Source organism: Solanum stenotomum, chromosome 12, assembly GCF_019186545.1.
Source record: "Solanum stenotomum isolate F172 chromosome 12, ASM1918654v1, whole genome shotgun sequence".
NCBI classification, from domain to species: domain Eukaryota; kingdom Viridiplantae; phylum Streptophyta; class Magnoliopsida; order Solanales; family Solanaceae; genus Solanum; species Solanum stenotomum.
In genome coordinates this window covers 34,772,446-34,793,996 of record NC_064293.1, presented here as the reverse complement: position 1 = coordinate 34,793,996, position 21,551 = coordinate 34,772,446, and the positions used below count along the sequence as shown (strand labels likewise).

At 31.7% G+C, this 21,551-nt stretch overlaps 2 protein-coding genes and 3 pseudogenes across 3 annotated transcripts; 2 read left to right on the top strand and 3 right to left on the bottom strand.

Moving 5' to 3' along the window:
* Positions 1 to 1,516: 1,516 nt before the first annotated feature.
* LOC125847930 (uncharacterized) lies at positions 1,517 to 2,493 on the bottom strand. Its single transcript, XM_049527652.1, has one exon. It carries the CDS (start codon positions 2,287 to 2,289, stop codon positions 1,729 to 1,731), a length of 561 nt encoding a protein of 186 aa, XP_049383609.1. The 5' UTR covers positions 2,290 to 2,493; the 3' UTR covers positions 1,517 to 1,728.
* Positions 2,494 to 7,403: 4,910 nt separating this feature from the next.
* LOC125847377 (uncharacterized) lies at positions 7,404 to 12,419 on the top strand (annotated as a pseudogene).
* Positions 12,420 to 13,455: 1,036 nt separating this feature from the next.
* LOC125847376 (uncharacterized) lies at positions 13,456 to 14,891 on the bottom strand (annotated as a pseudogene).
* Positions 14,892 to 14,921: 30 nt separating this feature from the next.
* Positions 14,922 to 16,332, bottom strand: LOC125847375 (uncharacterized; annotated as a pseudogene).
* Positions 16,333 to 17,858: 1,526 nt separating this feature from the next.
* On the top strand, positions 17,859 to 21,228 carry LOC125849190 (uncharacterized). Of its 2 annotated transcripts, none has more exons than XM_049529222.1 (6): positions 17,859 to 18,014; positions 18,096 to 18,162; positions 18,268 to 18,375; positions 18,458 to 18,556; positions 19,364 to 19,489; positions 19,582 to 20,338. In XM_049529222.1, exons 1-6 carry the CDS (start codon positions 17,985 to 17,987, stop codon positions 19,680 to 19,682), a joined length of 531 nt encoding a protein of 176 aa, XP_049385179.1. In that variant the 5' UTR covers positions 17,859 to 17,984; the 3' UTR covers positions 19,683 to 20,338. The 2 variants fall into 2 exon arrangements, with proteins under 2 accessions (XP_049385179.1, XP_049385178.1); XM_049529221.1 differs by lacking the exon at positions 19,582 to 20,338 and adding an exon at positions 20,715 to 21,228 and having other exon boundaries at positions 17,860 to 18,014.
* The last annotated feature ends 323 nt before the right edge of the window (positions 21,229 to 21,551 follow it).

Below are 21,551 nucleotides of genomic sequence, written 5' to 3'. Positions count from 1 at the left end.
AGAGGTGACAAAAATTCGATATTCTAATATTCTCACTCACAAGAAATCTAATCAATGATCGATCAAAATGGATAAAATTTCAAATAATTATTATGCCAACCTTTTTTGCTGGCCCACAATTTAGTGGAGAGAGTTTCAGAAACTCAAAAATGAATCAGAATATGGAATTTTATATATATGGGATCACCAACCATTTTCACTATCAGATGAATATGACCTGTTACGAATTAAGCAGTGGTAATTAATGAAACCTTTTAAGGATGTCAACTATTCATGACATTAAAAAGGGAATAAAGTAATACATTTATCCTCTAAGTTTTTTTTCTTCTAATGTTATCAGATAATTCAAAAGATATTTAGGTGAAAACTTCTTAACGAAATATTATAGTCACCCTCTCTAGTCTTCAAAGAACAAAAGAACTACTTTTGAAGGAAAACTCTATCATTCCACTTAGGCATAAATGATAATGCAAGCTAGAACTACATTATTATTCTATGCTTGGGAAAAAGTATAGTGGGGACAATTGTTCCATCAACATTATAACTTAAAGTACCCTTTGATTATATTAACATATAATATTTTAATTTTATTTATATAAAGAAAAAAAATGTATATTTTAGAATGAAAAAAGTTCATGATAGTCTAGCTTATAATCTAGTTGTTAATAGCCTTTTCAACCAAGCATTTGATCCAAAGAAGAATCATTTTCTCCTGGAGTTAATTAAATTACAATTAGTATATTTTTAATCCCACATGAGTCATGATTTTCTTTTCTTGTTACTACTTTAATTAGATCTAATGATGCACTTAGCCTTCAGATTTTATAACCTGGCCTACTTTAATTTAAAAAGCGTAATTTTTTATTTCATGATGAATAATTTAGTCATGAAGCGGCTTGTGCATTTTGTTTAGTTAAGTTGGGTAATATTTTTATATGGAAAAAAATAAATCTTCCTTTTTCAATGGAGTACTATAAGTTGCTTTGAAAAATAAAACAAGAAAAAAGAAATACTAATAGAAACTCTTCGTTTTTTTATGCCGACACATTAGGGGGAACCAGAACCATGAAACAAGCACCATATCAAATGTGTTAGTTAAATTGTTTCTAAATAAAGTAGTTACTCGCCGTATTTGCTATCACCTACTTCTTGAAACATCTAATTTGAATTTTATGAGTTTTAAATTTTAGAATAGTTAAGTTAGATTATAACTAAGTTTAAATTAGAGTTACTGAATTTGATCAAAAGATATTTTACCCTGAATTGAAACCAACCAACTAAACAAATTAAGTAAGAATTCATCATAAATTAATTAATTTCAATTGCTAGCTAGTGAATTTATCATAGTCTTTTACCTTTTTATATAGGTTTTAGAATACATTTCCAAAATTAAGTACTGGAAATTTTGATCATCAATGACAATGACTTTCTTGAAGATATATCTATTGATCTTACTTTAAAAGAATTAATCCCAAACTTCTTCCATTATTCCATAGGTTCTAATCTCATAAAAAAGTAGTAATTAATCAAATTATTAAGTAGCAAAATTCAAACAATAATACAACTTTCTTTTTTGGGGCATATTATTGTTTTCTTCAATCTATGCGTATTTACAAACCGCAAAAAAAAAATAGAAGAAAAATTTCAAACTTTCCTTGAGAACATTTACCTTAGTGAAGAAAATTCTTGACAAAAAAAATTTAATAACAAACTCGAATTGAGATTTAATTAGGCTTCATGAATTGCTGCCTCAGAAATACTCTCTAAATGAGGCCTCCATACTCCAACTCTTCCTCTTCTTCTATCTCTTTGTGTTGAGACTTTCTCAGACAAGATTTCACTTAAATATTGATCATTAGACACCATCATATTTTTACTATTATTACTATTCGCATTACTATGACGACCTTGTGATGATGATGATGATGATGATGATATTGATGATGAAGATGAAGATCTTGTTTTCTTCTTTCTTGTTGTTGATGATTTTGAACGATTTTTTTCACTTGAAGGAGTAGGAAGTGGCATGAGGAAATAAATCTTGCCACGTTTAAGTTCAGCATCAGGAGGAACTACGACGATTTTCGGACAAACTCCTCCTCCTTCTGAGGAATAATAAGATGATGATGGTTTTTTAAGAACATGTTTAGGGTAAATCTTCATAATTTCAGCTGCTTTAACACTTCCACTAATCTCTTCAACTTTGCCATTAGCATGAACTATTCGAATCACATCAAGTGCCCCACATGGTAGTATGCAAGATATGCAACATCTTATTGTGTTCTTCATGATGGCTAGCTATTTTTATCTTTATTGTCCAAAAGAAGAAGGAGGAGAAAGGAAAAGAGGAAGAGAAAGAGAAAGATAAGTCTATTTTCTTGTGTTTATAATGAGAAGCAAAAGAAGAAGTGAAGAGAGGGGAGGGATATTGTATTGGTATCAATATCAATCAACTTGGTATAGTTTTTTGTTACTACAAATGATGATTTTATTATATGCGCTTACCACCTTTTTCCCCCCTTCTCTTTTTGTGGATACTTTTTCTTTCGGGGTGGAGCTAAAATATAAGTTACAAGTTCAACTAATAATAACTTTCATTTAAATAGAGGTGGATTTAGAATTTAAGATTTATAGGTTCAATCTTTATGGTTCTTAATTAGAATTGAACCTATTGTATTTCTAAAGTTATGGGTTCATACATATTGTATTGTTTTAATATTTAAGTGGAATATGTTTACACATAAATTTATACTCCGCGTTGAAAGTATTGGATTCAGATAAACTCTATATCAATACTCTACTACACATATATGCCTCTAAATCTAAACTTTGTATTTGTCTTAAGAAATATATTGAATATGTACTAATATTAATTTTTAAATCCAATAACTTAAAAGGACTAAAATCACGAATCTATATACTTCAATTCTTGGCTCAACTCTGTTTTTTCTTTGGTCTTTTGCATTTTTTTTATAATTAAATTCACTTGTTTGGGGGGTTGGAAATGAATGGCATGAATAATTGCACCTCATTTTGTACTTTGCCTTTTGTATCCATCATTCAGGGCCCTTTGCCATTCAATTCCATTCTCCAATAGCCCTTAATTTGCTGAGTTCAATTAATAATGGGAGTTGGCTGCCTTACCTATGCATGAAACTTGGATGACCCCATGTTTGTACATGATTGGAATTGACATGTCAGCACTGGTGGGGCCAACTACATTTGCTCTATGACCACGTGTCTGAATCAGAATTCGACACCTGTCTATCGACATTTGGTTGAATTCTCCTGGTTTAGAGTAGGTGAAGAGGCTAATTAGTGTAGGGTCTTAATTCATGAAAGGGCCAAAGAGAAATACTTGTGATAGAAGAATAGTGTTTTTAGAATATGGAGAAGGTTTCATTTGGTCCCTAGCTCATTAGATTTAATTAAGAGTGAAAAGGAAATTGTTTTTCTTTTTTTTGCATTCTGTTGGAGTGGGTGGAAAAATAATCAATAAGGAGATAATGGGACATATAAAGAGATCTTCTTTTGATTGGAGTTTTTTTTTGTGATTTTTCAATATTCCCAAGCAAATCATGTGGGTTTGTGGTTTTCATGGGAAAGTGAAGTGTTTATAGACTCTTTTTACTCATCTCAAGTATATAGTTGATTTATGTTTTTAGGATATATATATGTAGTGCTTTGACTAATGTGAAGTTGCTTGTCCTATTTACCCTAGAAACATGAACTTCTAGCCACAAAACCAATGTGCATTTTTTCCATCATTACCCAATATCAATAGTCAATTAAGAGAAAAGATATACACACTATATATCCTAATTATCTAAAATCTAGTTGGACTTTCAAGATTTCATCCCTTTTTAAAATTTGAAGAATTTATGATTCCAAATCCAATTGTACTCTATGTTTTTCAATAGTAGTTATAGTATATTCAAATCCAACATCATGACACAAAAGAAAGTGGCTCAATCTGATCTATATATCCAAAGTGAAAAAAAGTTGTAACATGATTGATTTGATGTGAAAAACATTGTCATATAATAATGGACCATGACATTGATTTACTTAGGGGGCCAAAAAATGAAGCTTTGCTTAGAGCAACAAGGTAAAAAACACATATGAAAAGGTACTTTAAAACTATAGATAGCTTATATATACCTTATAAATCAATTTGAGTTATTGCTTGGTTAATTTTGGTTGTCCCATCAAAGTTATGGCCCAGTCATTAAATGGTTCAGATATGGATGTTAGTGGACAGCATGTGAGAGGATGGAGAAAAGGGTCCATATGTGGGTCTAGGGAGGAGGGGGGGGGGGGGGGTTAGAGAAGGGGGTATCTTACTTTAAGGCATGTATCAATCCTCTTGATATCTAGGACTTAGTCCTTAGATTTGTGATTTTTAATTGATTTAGTGATTAATACTAACCTATTGTTAGAAATAAATTTTACGCTATCAGTATAATTTTACTTATTATAACATATCAATCAATTTATGTATCGTTAACTTTTATATAACCTGATAGTGTAAAATATTTTATAAAAATAGTGTTGAACTTATAGTACGTACTCTATTATTAAAGGTGATTTAGGAGTAATAAAAAAAGGGAATTTAGTTTGAGATGGATCATGGGTTGTCTGATAGCTTTCAATAATTGGACACTAGTGTGGATAGGAACTCTTTTCTACCATAATTCTAATTTGCCAATCATCTTCTTTGAACAAGTAACAAAAAGGGAATTTTATTACCCTTCTGACATATTTATCAACTTCTCACTTTCCATATACTTGGTCTGCAACTTCTCTTCCATCTCTCTCTCACACAAAATTCTATTTGTTTCTGTTGGATTTTCTCTCTCTTTTAATTTCTTCATCCTTTTTTTATTATTATTATTATATATCATATATCATATAATATAATATACACAATCAAGAATATCAGAGGTTTGGATCCATCTTATTAGAAGATTGTTTTGTATATTGGCCATAATGCAATTTCATATTATTCAAGCCCATGACTATATATACCTACCTAGCATTTTGAATCGGGATTATACTTGCTACGTCCTACCAATAAAATTTGAACAAATGAGAAAATTAAATTATCTAATAGGTACTTTTGCTTCTATTGAGATTTAAACATACTATCTCATAATTTTTAACTCACTTTCATTAACCACTAAGTCACATTCTTGAATTTCGAGACTCCCTCATCTTAGAACTATGAGATATATAAATGAAAGAATTTTTCTGCGCACCGATAATATAAATAATGTTGTACTATAAAATCAAGTCTACACACAATGATAGGAACATTTCTATTTCAACTCTAATATAATAATTTAGAAAATAGAATAACAACCTGTAATCAGTTAAATATGGTGTAATAAAAATGATTCTTGGGGTATAGTAATTGAACAGCTCTTAATGTAGTACAACTTTATGCATAGAAGACGTGACACAAGTAAACAAGCTTTGATAGTTGAACTTTTTATTACTTTTAGGAACATTTTCTCTCAAGACCTGTCAAACTAAAAGTCATTTGCTGAAATAATGTCTTTACTAAAAACCAGAAAAAAATAGATATACCATGTGAAAAAACATATATACTTACTGATAATCAGAATAAATTGGTACTTCAACAACTCTAGATGCTGTTGATGAAGATGACTGATCCATATATCTGTATTGTACCTATCAACATCTCTTTATTTAATGGGTGAAAGATTAAGGAGAATATATTTGAGAATTTTACACTCAAACTACCTTTTTAATTCAACTAATGCATTAGTGGGGATCACCCAAAAGCTTTGCTTGAATTTAACTTTTATATACACTAGGGGTAGTTTAGATGGTGACATATAATGATAATAATCTCGAAATATCTGAAAGAACTATTATATTCTGTATTGATATATAATGGGTAATAGTTAATTTAAAGATTATTTTACTCCACCATTTTAGTATAAAGATAGAATAATAATAAAAGTTGTTTCATTTAGAAAGTGAGATAAAATAATTCCATGAAATATCTCAACATATTCCATCTCACAACCAGACATTAACCCCTTAATAACGTAATTTTTTTTTTTTTACATTGTCATATTATCTAAAAGATAACCACATATAATTACTCGGAATTAATAACTTAAAAGTTAAAAGAATTCGATTAAGATGTAGGATACCTATCTAGAAGTTTTCGCAACTCAATCATAGATAGATTTTACCTTTTCGAACTATGTCGGTAACTTACTAGAGGCCCAGGTTACAAAGATAAGATGTGTACGAACGAGATATCCAACAACAAGAAGAAGGAATAGGATTGTAGAGATCGAATCTCCTGTTGTTCCTCAGTAGCTCAATGGTAGAGCGATCAGCCATCCGAATCCAATGCATGAAATATTAGTGGTGGGATCAAAAATTTTATTAAGAAGATTTAATATATGAAGAAATAAACAAGCTAAAACATCGTTAATGATATGGGTATCACCATGGAGGGTTAGGGTTCCAAGTGGGACAAAAAAAGTTCTCTTAAGATCTCTTAGGCTCGAGTCCTAAAAAAAATAAAAAAAGTTTTCAGTCAGTTCAAGGGAACACTTATTTTTTAATGAGTAGTGAAAATTGGACATGGGTATAAATATTTTATTGATATATTTTTCATGAGAATTAATAAGAACCTTATTTTTGCAACAAAACAATATATCTTTCTCGTGCTCCTCGACTTTATTTGCACATTGAACTATGTGTATTACTACCACATTGAAACAAAATAACACAATTAGATGCACGTACATGTGTTCATCAAATTGAGGTCATCCATAACAACTTATTAAAACGACAACTGATTATTATTCTATTAGTAAGCTAAAGATTATAATATTCACAAGTAGTAGTTTCTTATAGGATTAAGTAATTTGACTTGGGAATCAATTGATTTCCTTCCGATTATCTTGCAAAGTAGGTGTATACACAATAGTATATAAGTTGTTTAAAACTGTATATAACCTCCACATAGATATGTGAAATATACGTTTAAGAAATGGTGAAAATTAGGAAAAATAACTTAAATACACAACTTTAAGTTCCTTATTATCTATTTTTCCTTACTTTTTTAAAAAATTACTTAAATCCCTTATTTCACTTAAATATCAAATCTGCCAGATACATGATTATTTTTTACCTCCCACGTTTCACCACTCCCTATGTCACTCCTTCTTTTTCTCCCTAAATTCACTCCAATATTTTTTCAGTTACAGAGCATTATCCCAAAATTGATTTTCAAAAATTTTCTCTCTCAATCCAACCCTTTTCAAACTCCGTCCTCTCTCCGAAAGTCTGCCATTGTAGCTTTCATCTTCTTCCTTCAATTTTTATTTTGTTTCGATTTTTTCTTCTTGATACATATGGATCCTGATCCTACATCAAATCTTTCTAATACTAATCGAACAATATACGACTCTGATGATGAAAATTGGGCAGAAATTAGATCAAAAAGTTTGCATGACCCATTAAACTTGATTAATCAGTCGACCAAAGATGTGCCAAAATCGTCTAAACCAAAGATTGCAAAACCCCCCCAAAAAAGGAAAAGAAAAGCAGCACCCGCTATTTCCAGACTTGATTGCCTAGAGTATGTGTTTTTAATCTTTATTAAACTTGTTTGTGATTTGTATTGCGTTTGATATCTTAGACTGAAATTGACTGATACATTAATTGGATGTGTTATATTGTTTATTGGGTTAAATCACGATATCATTCAAAAACGCTATCTTAGTTTGATACATTCTGATTTGAGATTTAGTTGAAACTTATAAAACCATTGTTTTATATGTGTATCGAAAAAAAATGATACATGACAAATCCCAATATGAAAAAGAGATTTGTCAAATTTAACAAAAAAGTCATTGATGTATCAGACAGCGCATCCTTCTATATAATGTATCAAGTTTTATAATACGACTCTGTTGAAGTCTGGTAACATGTATTTTTCTATGTATCAAATTGTTTTTATTATGTATCATTACTTGTTGTGTAGTGTGATTTGGTGTTTTTATTTATGTATCATAAGATATCATTATAAATAGTATCTGGTCATTTTGCAGTCAATCATATATGTTATAAAAAAGGTATCATTAATAATATATCATACAAGGCATCCTTCTGTATAATGTATCAAGTTTTATAATACGATTCTGTTAAAGTCTGGTAGCATGTATTTTTCTATGTATCAATTTGTTTTTATTATGTATCATTACTTGTTGTGTAGTGTGATTTGATGTTTTTATTTAGTATAATTTTCTTTTTCATTTTGCAGTCAATCAAATATGTTATAAAAAAGGTACCAACACATGCCATAAGGTTTGGTGTTCCTTTTAACACAATTTTTTTGGAGGAGTTCCAGAAGTCTATAGGGGATGATGTAATTGAACTGTTTAGAGCTACGATTTTTGGACCCTATTTAGACATTCCTAAATGTAATTTTCAGGGTCAAATTAGTAAATGTTTGTTGTTGTTAGAATTGGAACAAGGCAACTCAAAGGTGTTGCATATTAGGCATGCAAATGAGGGTATCTTGAAATTTGGTATCAAAGAATTTGCAATAATAACTGGTCTTAAATGTAAAGGCAATACCAAAGACTTTGAATACCCAAAATCAACTCCCTGTAGGCTATTCCAAAAATATTTTCCTGGTGCAGTTAAAAGTGTAAGCAAGAATCATCTAGTCCAACGATTTCTGATGGGAAATTGGGACAATAATCAGGATGCACTCCAGATGGTTATCCTATACTTTCTTCATACATTCATTTTGGCTCAAACTGGTGATTCTTCAATATCTGTTAACGAATTCTTAATGGTTGAAGATGGTAGATATCAAGTATATCCTTGGGGACAAATTGCATTCACAAAGCTCATGGATTCACTCCGACAGGATTTCAATCTTAGCAAACAGTTGTATCGGTTATATGGAATGTCTTATGCACTTAACATATAGACATATGAATTTGCATCCCAATTAAATCCTGAAATTGTTGTCAAAGAATGGAATGTCATCCCTAGAATTTGCAATTGGAGGGTTGTGACTTTAAAGCCAAAGTTTGAAATGCTTATGACTAGTATTTTTCAAGAGGTAACATTGAATCCCATTTTATATTGCATTTCATAATTAAGTATATAGTTGTAAGGCTGCAAGTTTGTCTTTTTAAAATCATTTTTTTATGTGTTAGGATACATAACTTTATCCTTTAATATTAAAAAAAATATATTTTTCCATAATGCATGTTCAAATATTGTGCCAACACCGGAGGAACTTGCAGCTTTTGATTTACCTGAAGATGAACATGATCCTCTTTCTTCACCCACCACAACATCTGTCAATCCCAAGATAGTTCAACCGTATGACATTGCTGATTTCAATGACAAGACCTCCCGAACAGTTGTTAAGGAGATTATCTAGAGTGTCTGATACATCATCTCCACCACCACCAAAAAGAAGAAAGAAAGTGGATATACCTAAAATAAAGGTGTCAGAACCCAGTCAGCTAGATCAGTCCAATGTGTTATTAAATCAACCATTTTCTATTCCAGATGGTCCTCCGACACCGGCTGCTAATGTACACGGTTTTGCAGATGCTCAAAAAATCAACTATGTAATTTCAGCTATTGAAGAACTAAAAGATCATTTGAAGAATTACGTAAGTAATTATTTCGATTTTATTATCTTTTCTTTATATTGACTCTAATTGTAGTTATTTTTTTAAATAATTTTTTGATAGGTTGACAAGAAATTTGAGGAACTTGTAATCTTGATAAAAGAAAACCACTCGCAGTTGATGCTATCTCGACACAAGAAAAATAACAAAGTCGATCCTCAATCAAGCAATAAACAACCATCTTCACATAAATGGACTGATCTTGCTGATGCAGTTGGTGTAGCTTATTTTGAGGTTGGTGTATCTGTTAATGAGGGTGGATATCAAGTTAATGCCAATGCAGAGGTATGTATCTGATACATTGTTTGTAATTGTCTTTATACCCCATACATTAAGTATGTATTAAGAATCATAATCACATGTATCAACACATATAGATCATATATATAGTTAAGGTGATTCACCGAATCTTCTATCTCATTAATCAGTTATATATTTCTACTTTATATTCCTCACTTATGTTAAATAATGTATCAGTAACAATTATCTTAACACTTTTATTATTATTAAAAATTCAAATATAGATTGATCATACTATCAGTAACCAATAACAAATGAAGTGTGTTTCAGAGCTCCAGCCTACATATGAAAGTACTCATGTTGATACTGAAGCAAATAATCCTAAGAAGGAATCGGTATGATCAAAACTTTAAACATTACAATGTTCTTTGATACATTATCCTCTTATTTATATATATATATAATTATTATAATGGATAACTGATACATACAACATGCTTATATTCAGGATGATGAAGCACATCAAGACCCATAAGATTTAAATGAAGTAAACATGGATGAAGATGGTGTCGACACAGTTCAACACAACATCCGTCATTTTATGCCTTTTAAAATAATAGTTGATACATCGGTAAATTTATCAATTATGCATCATGACACTAATATTCATTATATGCAATGATACTAAAAAAATATAATATCTTATTATACAGGATTCTTCCACATCAACAACAATATCGCCCTCAACTCAAGCAGCAATAGATGCACTTGTATCCGATCTAGGAAAAGTTCTTATTCCTGCTAAACCATTGTGTGTTTACAATCCACAGAATTTAACTGGCAATCATGATTTGTTGTCTGATAGTCAATTACCCACTGATATTCCAACCACCGAGATTGTTGTTAAAAGTCATTCAAAGACTCCTGCGCCTAGAAACAGGATGCCTTCAAGAATTATTCAATCTCCATACGTAACTTTTTTTGGGTCAAGTGAGAAGGAAAAACATAAATTGGATGACGATGTTCGTCTGTATTTTCCATTTGAAGGATGTGGGATTACATATCAACCTTCGTCTAAACTAATTAATGAGTATATGCAGTGGTTAACCAAGGGGTTTCTCAAAAATCATGCCAATAAGTAAGTTTTATACATATATTTTGTAAATGTTTGGATTAACTTATTTTGATGTGACCAATTGATAATACAAATATTATCACAGGAAACCATCGGAGGATAAATACAGATCAAAAGCCTCTTCGTTTGAATTTGAGATGATGGATTTTGTTGTTGCATTTCCAATTAACAAGAACTGGTTCTATGCCATGTCACAGCCAAACAAATGTTGGACTGATCAGGTAAAGTTCTTAATGAAACAATTTAAGCATGTATCAGATACATTGATATAGAATAACATGATACAAAAAATCATTCCGGATACACTCAAATAAAGTATCAAATTAGTATTTGTTTAGATTATCATTTAATATATCAATTCTATCATAGACCTTTTTTACAAGTTTCTAATTTCATTTATCATGTTTTTTATAGCACATCAATGTTGTTTTTTACTACCTCCGTAAAAAATCAAAACTCCGCAGCATGAATCAATACAGATACACAACATCCAACTTTGTTCATCTCACACATCAAAAATACATATGAAAGGTATTACCTGGCTAATGATGATGATCTTATTAGTATCCAAGAACACATTGATCGCGCTTCAGCTGTATCTATATATGAGAGGTCAATCACTAACATCATCACTTCAGCTGTATCTGTATATGAGAGGTCAATCACTAACATCATCAAAGGTTTTGAAATTTCAGTTGCTTTACCATGGCATCTTGTAGACGATGTTTACATTTCGGTTAATTAAGGTGGACAATTTCATTGGGTTTTGGTTGTTGTTGAACTGAAAAACAGGGTGATAAGGGTGTATGACTCTTCATTAGGCTCAAGGAAAAAAGCAACTCCACACGAAATAAAAATGTTGTCTAAAATGCTTCCTTCTTACCTCATGGACAGTGGATTCTTTGAAAAAATTGAGCGAAAAAACTTTGTTGATTGTGATGCGTACAAGGACAACAATTTTGGTTCACTTTTGGAGGCACAAGTTACTTTCATGGTTGAATTTGCCCAAGACATTATGCAACAAATAGCCTGTAAGTATTGTGTTTTTATTGTTTTTGAATCATGCATGATTTAAATTTATAACTGATATTCTGCATTTTTGTAGAGACTGTGGGTTATATGTTGCTACATTTGCGGAGTATCTGAGCGACCAAATCGAAACATCATTAGTTGATTTTCTTCCTGAATACCTACGCAAAAGATATAGAGCATTGTTGTGGAGTTATGGCAGCGAGAAGGCTAAGGGTGCATACGTTAGTGAGAATGATGATCCACTAAAACCTAAGAGCGTAGTCACACAACCACCAGAAGAAGATTTGGTTCACATAGTGTAGTAATTAAATATCTATGCATAAACAATGTTTTATTTTTTTTTATCCTTTTGACAATTTCACTCATGTTTTAGTCTGTTTTGATACTGTATGGACCAACATACTTTGCTTATAAAAAAATAAATTTCAGACACATCATTGCATTACATAAAGAAAAAGTGCAGTATATAACATATATTGTAGCTGATATATGTTTTCATCGTTATTATGTATCTTATAAGTAATCAGATATAAGAACATATTACTAACCAATAGATTTTTGAAACTTTAACGTATATGATTCATTATTTATAATTAATATTATACGTGCAACATAATATATATAGTATATGATACACGATTCATAACTATTGTGTTAAATAAACCGTTTACAAACTTAATTGTTTAATGTATGTATCATAATATATATAGTATATGATACACGTTTAATAGCTTATTGCTAACATATATGTTGTGTATGTTTTAATGTAAATGATACAGTAACCAATTAATATATATGATACAACAAACGTTATATAATTTGATGTATATGATACATTACTGAAATTATTTATTATTTAATGCATATGATACATTAGCTTATACATTAACCAACATTTTATTTATAATTATAATTGCACCTTAAAATTTATTTATCAGAATTAACATTGATACACAAACTATTTTTTTGAACAACAATACTTATTAATAACAAATGTAAACAATACAGTTTAATTATTTTTGAACAGCAATACTGATTAATAACATTGATAACTGTTACGTGAAAAATTGTTCAACAAAAACATTAATGTCATAAACATTATGATGATTTCACTTTTCTTTTGGAAAGAAAGTACAAGTTCTTCTGTTGTGACCTTCTTGTCCACATTGTCCATCAATGAATTGCGGATAACATTCTCCTTCGTTGGTAGTTTCGAGAGCTAAGCCAATTCGTTTCTAGTTTTGTAGGAGGCCATAACATCAAAAATTAGGAGGATCTTCCTAATCCTTGACTTTGAAGTGGGAATGGTCACAAATAGAGAGAAAAAAGAAGAATATGTCAAAGGTTTCCCGATTGAATAATCTTTTCATCTGCATTTTTTTTTCTTCTTTTCCTTGGTCGTCTAGCTAACTGTCTGTATCTAGGTAGATACACAGTTTTAGTTACAACATCCTCAGGAGCTGACCAATCTTCCTTATCTGGCATTGGAACCATTGGAATCTGATATGTTTTTGCTAATGCATCAGACTTGTAGTAATCAGAGCAATATAGATGCATATCTTTAACATTCTTTTCCTTTAAAACAACGATTGCATGTGCGCAAGGTATCTCATCTAGTTGAAATCTTCCACAAGAACATACTTTCCGCTCAAGACAAACAATGTATCTTCTTCCATCTTCATAAATCGAGAAAATAAATTCAGATGATGGAACAACCTGTGTACATTAAAAAAGTCACCTATAAAATTATTTCAAAGAAATCATGTTCAAACAACAGAATGATACACCGAATTATATACATAGAATATAAAATAATGTATTATGACACATACCTCCATCTTCGAACTTTTAGACGCGTTTATAATCAATACCTCCTCAAATCTTCTCCCCAATGTGTCCTTTGTATAAGAGGCTATATCTCTGTTTTTGCAATGCCAAGAATCAAATAGAATTCTAACTTCTTCCAAGAATTCTAATATAGACAATTGTCGTGCTTCAACAAGACAACCATTGATACATTCCGCAATGTTCGAAGTCATCATTCTACCTCTATTTATTGTTAAATAAACTCTCGACCACTTCTCATACCTTGCATCCTCAAGGTACTCCTTAACCCCGTGATCAATTTTATCAACCTTAGTCATCAATTTATCAAAATCCTCCTTTTTGTATGCCTTAGCCATAGAGTAAAATAGATCACTTAGGGTGTTTCTGCTCCTTTTAAAGTTTCCACAGACATTCTTCCAAAGATGTCATATGCATACATAATGAGGTATATTTGGAAACACAATCCTTACACTCTTTATAATACTCTCATTCTTATCTGATACAACACACATTTCTTTGCGCTCGCCAAATGCATTTTTGAATTGTTCGAAGAACCATGTCCACGAACAGTCATTTTCAGTGTCCACAACACCATATGCCAATGGAAATATGCAACATAATTACAGAGCAACACATATTATTTCATTCAATACATAACATTTACAAACACCTCACAACTATAAAAAATACATACTTGCCCCATCAAGTGTGCTTGTTGATACAAATGTCCCTTTGTAAGCTCCGCCCATATGTGCATCATCGACAATAACTATTGGTCTGCAGTAATCGAACCCCCTAATCAATGGTCTTAAGGCTACGAGCAAATACATAAATTCATCTTCCTCAGTATTCTGCATCCTTATATAAGAATTTGGATACACAGTATTTAACATGTATATGTATCTCGGCATCTGTCTATATCCAGCTGATGGTTTACCCCTTATCATTTCTAGTGCCCGTTCTTTAGCACGCCATGTCTACTGGTAAGATATTTGAACCCCATAGAATTCTCTAATATAAGCAATTATATCTTTCGGAGTATGAATTCTTTTATGGTTGACCAATTTGGGAGCAGTCACACCACTTACAAACCTGACTGTTGCTTGGACTTTGGTTAGTACCCTATCCCGCATTGGACATGTATGTTCACTATTGAAATATCTAACTTTGAAAACATCAGATTTTTTTCTGCAGGAAGCCTTCATAGTCCAACCACATTCATCCGAAAAGCATACCAACACATAACTGTATAATTTTTTTCATCATATTAATACATATAGCAGTTACATGTTATAATATATAAAACACTAAAGTTCAAAGTAACCAAAGAATGATGTATTTTTTGTATCAGATTCAGAAAATAATAATTTATCCACGTATCACAATTTTTGGAATGTATCAGCTACTTGATTATTTACTGTTTCAACAGTATTATCTTAACGTATCAACAGTATTAACTCAATGTATCAATAATATTAACGACCAACACAATTATTTTTTATCAGATTGAATAAATAAATAAATAATGAATCATGTATCACAAAATGACAGAATGTATCGGCTACATGATTTTTGCGATTAAATTATTTAATGTTTAAACAGTCTAATCTGAACGTATCAACAATATTAACTTAATGTATCAACAAATAATGTATCATTATCAATCTACCACAAATCATATTCAACAAACTAAACAAAAAATCAAAATCAATGACTTTCTATTAAACAAAATAATGGTATCACCATTTATAGATCTAAAGAATCCAAACACAGTTCTTCACAAAATAAATCAAATACTCGCATGCCTTTATCTATCAGATCTCTTTACTTTGCAATTGAAGTTGTTCTTTATCTTATATTTTGCCATCACATCTACGAGTGTTGTTTTATCCTTATATAACTGACATGTCTTCACCTCTATACTATTTGAATCAATTATGTAATTTGTAACTTCCAATTCTGGAATATAATACGAATCAAGAATTCTTGATTCAACCACCGCAAAAGCTTCTGTATCCTGTGTTGTGCCTTCTACATACGTAATTTCTCCGCATGTTCCATCAAAGTTATGTACATCACCGCCAATCTTTTCATTTGTGTCAATGCATAATGGATACATTGCAAATCCTGTCTCACTTTTTTTCACTTCTAAAAAAGTTTAACACCCATGTCGTTCTTAATTTTCATCAGAGACGAGTTACCTTCTACGATGTAACTAATTTCAATGTTTTTCCTTGATACATTGATATCCAACTCGGCTGAAATTGCTGCTTTGAGATTCAAAAACGAAATTGATTGTCCAACAACGATTCCGTCACTTTTGTAACTTTCATATTTCACTTCGCTGACCCAAATTCCTGAATGCCTCAATAAAATTGATATATTCATCTTGTATCAGCAAAAATTCAGAATTTTATTCGTATTTCTAGCTTTTTCTAAATCGATGGATGTTCACAAATTGTTCTTCAATGTAGAAGATATAATTTTGAAATTTGAAATTTTGTAATGTCTGAGTAGATTACCTATTAAGATAAGGAATGTTTAGGATCAGCTAGGCGTAAATTAAGCTAATTAAATTAACATAATTAATTATTACGTTTTTTTTCTTTTTTAGCGCGACATTAAGTTATTTAGCGTGTATCAATGACAATGTATCAGAACGGTAGCTATGTATCATTCGCCTATCTTTTTAAGGGATTTTTTGTAAAATGTAAATTAGTTGGGATAGGATGTAATTTATATCCTACACTATGGGATTCCTTTAATTTTTACTAAAAATTATAATCTTGCAACTTTGCTTTTAAAATACAAATCCTTACCCCTCCTCGATTTTGAACAACAGACTACATTGTCACGAAAAGCCAAAACGAAAGAGTTAGGCTAAAATTATTAGATGGAAGACTCTGGAGAAGGAGTTGGTGAACTTTGTTGATAGGTTTGATCAACCACCATCTAAAATGATATAGTTGACAAGCTCAACATTAGAATTTGAGTATAGAAAGGTTTTCATATCCGATTTTTGTTTGGTTGCTTCTAGTTCTAAGAATTCTAATTTTTTTTAAGTTTATCATTAGACGAAAGCCTCCTTGTTTTTCTTTCCTTTTATTTTGATAATTACATTAGAAAGTATAAGTATGTGCCCCTCACTCCTAGTATTGTAATGGGTAGGTCAGGTTTTGCCCCTATCCATGCTTCTTTGGTTTATCTATTGAATTTCTCTTTGTGGTAACCTTTAACAAAGGGCTAAAATTAGTTTTCTTTTTCTTGGGAATACAACGTCAGAAATTTCGAGGTCACTCATTCAAACAAAACTTGTACTAAAAAATTAGGGATTTTGTTAAAGATTATTAAAATTGCACGATTTCGTTAATGGAGGACAAAGACATTGTACTCAACAACAACATTGTTTGTTTTGACATACAAAATGTGAGCCTTTGTCAGACTATATCCACAAGCAAACCTGAAAATCATAGTTCCGCACAAGAGGCATCTCTCTTAACACTAGACTTGATCATATTCCTACTCAAAATACTCATCTTTGGAATTCTAATAGGGATCCAATTATTTTTTAAAAAAAATATAATGTTAATGAAAAATAGATACATTATACTCGACAATAGCATCATCAATTTTGACATTAACAACATGACTCTTTGTTAACTTCAAACGAAATTGAAAATTCTAACTCCACCACAATAGGCCATATCTCCCAATCACTAGACATGACCATATTTCTACCAAAAATTGAACAAGCACAAAGTCATACTAATGCGATAAAGTTTGTGAGTTATCCAACGAGATATCTTAAGTTAAACTTGAAATCATGACACTTCAGTTGAGCTTGTGACTTTGTACAACTTAAAAGGTATTTTTATCGAATTTAAAAAGAGTCAAAAGTGGCTATTTTTGTGCAAATCCGACTACCAATAGCCCAATTAGTCCATATTACAAAAGGCCCATAATTAGTCCGTCGTTGGCCTCCGAACGTGCTGTTCTGAGTTCCCAATTTCGTTAAGGTTCCACAATTCTTCTGCTGCAGAATGCGTACAATAGCAGGGAGATTCAGCCCTGTAATGATCATCATCATCATCAATTTTCATTTTTCATCTGTTTTCATTTGCTGATGGATTTGTGAAATAATGTTTATGCAGTATTTATGGAGGAGAACGCCTATAAATTCACAACCCCGACGTTTTTCTACTTCCAGCTTTGGGAGAGGTAACGATTATATCTAACCTAAATTCGGAATCTTGTTACTTCTTTAGTGTTTCTCTAGCTGTTATTAGTGTTTTTGTTTTGTTTGATTTTTGTGTGATTTTCTAGATGAACAGTCAATAGAACAAGAAGCTGAAAGAAAAGTAGGGTGGCTTTTAAAATTAATTTTTGCTGGGACTGCTACAGTTATTGGGTATCAAGTTTTCCCATACATGGGTAAGGTCTCATTTCTATGGTTATACTTGAATTGATAGCATCATTTCCGATTCCTGATTTGTGGTCGGCATAATTTAAATAGGAGACAATCTGATGCAGCAGTCTGTTTCACTTCTACAAGTCAAGGATCCCTTATTTAAAAGAATGGGTGCGTCCAGATTAGCTCGTTTTGCTATAGATGGTAAGTTTGGGTCACAGTACTTGAAAATTGAGAAATGATGTATACATGTATTCTTTAATGGGTTCAACTATATGTTGCCATTTGGTGCACAATATCATGACTTTGATGTTATTAGTAACGTGTGCAGATATGTCTTTGATTTAAGAGCAGTAAGGAGGTGTTACTTTTTGTTTTCAGTGTAGTGACAATTCTGTGAGTTATGAATTCATTGAACCTAGGTTGATCACCCTGTTGTGTTGTTAGGAGCTCATTCGAATTTAACTGATAACATTAACCTCTTACCTCCTCTGCATCGTCTGTTATATTATAATAATTTACACGCTAGATAACTATATGGAGCTGAGTCTCTTGCATCTGGACGCATTCCCCATTCTTCATGATTTATTTACTGTATAACCTTCCTTTGAAACTTAAAGCTAATGGAACTCCCTACTGATTAGTTGTACAAAATAAGGAAATTGTCCCAATATAAGATGAGACCACTCCAGTACCTTAGATTTTAGTATCATAGTCAGCCTCTATTTGATTGTTGTTCCTTTTCTCAGTACTATAACAAGGTAGCTGTATTTCTTAAATAGCATTTTTCTGGTCTTTAAATATCTAAAACATTATACAAGTTAAGAGGGATGCACACTGCTTAATTTCCATATGATATCTTGTAACAGATTAGCAACACAGTTGACAGTTTTTGCTCAAAGTGCAATATTTTGAAGTTTGTAGTCAAAACATGACAGCTCTTTGAAGTAATCATGAGACTTTTAGATTCTTATCCGTGAATCTTTTACCCTATGCATTTTTGCTTCCTAGATGAAAGAAGGATGAAAATAGTTGAGATTGGTGGGGCTCAACATCTGTTGAACATGTTAGAGTCTGCCAGAGATGATCGCACGAGGAAGGAAGCCTTGAAGGCTCTTTTTGCAATATCCAAATCAGGTCAGGACTCAAATTTATCTGCAAATTAAATCCATGAGGATTTCCCCTTGATTCTGCAAATCCAATCTCCTCCCTCCGTCTGAGGCCTGCAGGTCATTTTTTGCCCCTGAATCACTACTCTGTGGATGCATTTTACTACATAATGAGTGATGAATATGCGTGGATGACTACCTTGTTATATCAAACTTCCTGAATCTAGCCACAAAATTTTAATAGACAAAAACCATTTAGCTGATAGAGAATGTTACCCTACTTCACCTTGTTAAGATATGTTACAGAGAAGAGTCTGCTTACTGGTTGACCCTCTTGGTAATTCTTCTACTATTGGCTAGACCCAAGAGTTCTGTTATTGAACAATCTCTGGGCATTTCCACAACGATACATGCTTCTGTGCTATAAATTAATTTTATGCTTGATGTTTCCTTGGAAAGGTTTCTCCCTAAAATGCCTTTAATTATACTGCCAAACTGTTGAAGCACAATGTAAATAGACAAAAAGAAATTGGACAAGAAGTCTTCTGTAATTTTGTGTACTTGACAGGTCCTCCTTTATCAGTGAAACTTTTAGGATAGACAAATTAGGAACTAATTTTTCAGACAAACCTTGGATACTACTAGGATTAGGTACATCTGTGACTATCCTGTATTTTGTTGTGATGCATCTCTCCTCAAAAAAAATATTGCTGTGATGCATAGTGATAAATATTTCTAGTCTTTTTTTCTTTTTTTTCCTGAGCCAAAAAAAAAAAGTCACTTTAATTGCATGGTTTTCTAGTAGAAGCCCAGTCAACCTTGGCGCCAGTGTTCTCAGCTTAAACAAGAAATTCTCTGGTGCTTGTGCTTGTTACTTGTTACTTGAGGCAAAAGAATGCTGTACAACTTGAGTCAGTTTTTCTTGATGTTTTAACTTTGGATGTATGAAGACGTCTTATTTTATTTTGTATAGCTCTTGCTACCTTATCCTATTTTGGCTGATGAAACTAATCGGAAGATTAAGATCAATTGGCTGATGATAGTAAGCATTTGGCGATAGTATTTGAAATCATGTCCAAACGGGCCCTAAATGTTGCTAGGGCCTAGGGCTGATGTTTTCTAGCCTGCAGGTTAGCTTGACATATTCTATTTGTGTCAGATGTTACTAGAATACCTTGCTGAGGCACTTGTTATCTGTGCTTGAATATCTGCTTGAATGGATGTAGTGTTTAGTGCTCATTCTTATACTGCAGATGCGGCTGCTGTGGTCTTACATCAAGCTGGAGCCATATCAATCATCAAATCCACCCTAGAGTCTGGTGAGGATGCTGAAGTTGGGAACTACAAGTCAAATTTGCTGAGTAGATTTCAAGATTTATCATATGATATAAGGTCTTGAGACTACTATTATCTGGTCTGAGATTCCTGTCACTTTCTTAGAAGTTGGCCATAACGTCTTTAGGTAGATGTTTTATTAGATTGCTGACTAGCACTTTTTTTCTGAAAAAAGTTGAGAGAATATGTGCATGGCTGTTACAAGTCCACTAGAAAGCCATGATTATGTTTAGTGAAAGCTTCCTTGTTTAATGGGATCTTAAACATTGCTAACGAGTGAGTTTAGCTATAATGTTGTAACTTCTTCCAGGGGCATCAGAATGGAAAAATAATCCGTATTCCCAATGCAAAGTTTCCATTATGCAGTGTCCTACAATTTGTATTGTCAGGGGTAATACTTTTGGCTTCCCTAATTATGTTTTGGGAGCCAGATTATGAATGAAAGCAAAAGGACGCTTGTTGGCTTTGTTTCTTCATACATCCTATATGTAAAGAGCCTCCTATTCAAACATAATCTGATTTCGTTAATTTTGCAATTGCTAAATATTCTGAGGCAATTAATGATAGTATCATCTTAATTCTTTCTTAAATATAAATCAACAAGCAGTCTAGTCCATAGTTTCTACATTGAAGTATTAGTGACAATATTTGAAGCAAGTGTTAATACTAAATATGTATTTGTAGCTAGTTTGAAGAACCTCATGCCAACTTCCTTATAATGAAATGTTCCTATTGGCAAAACTGATAACATATAT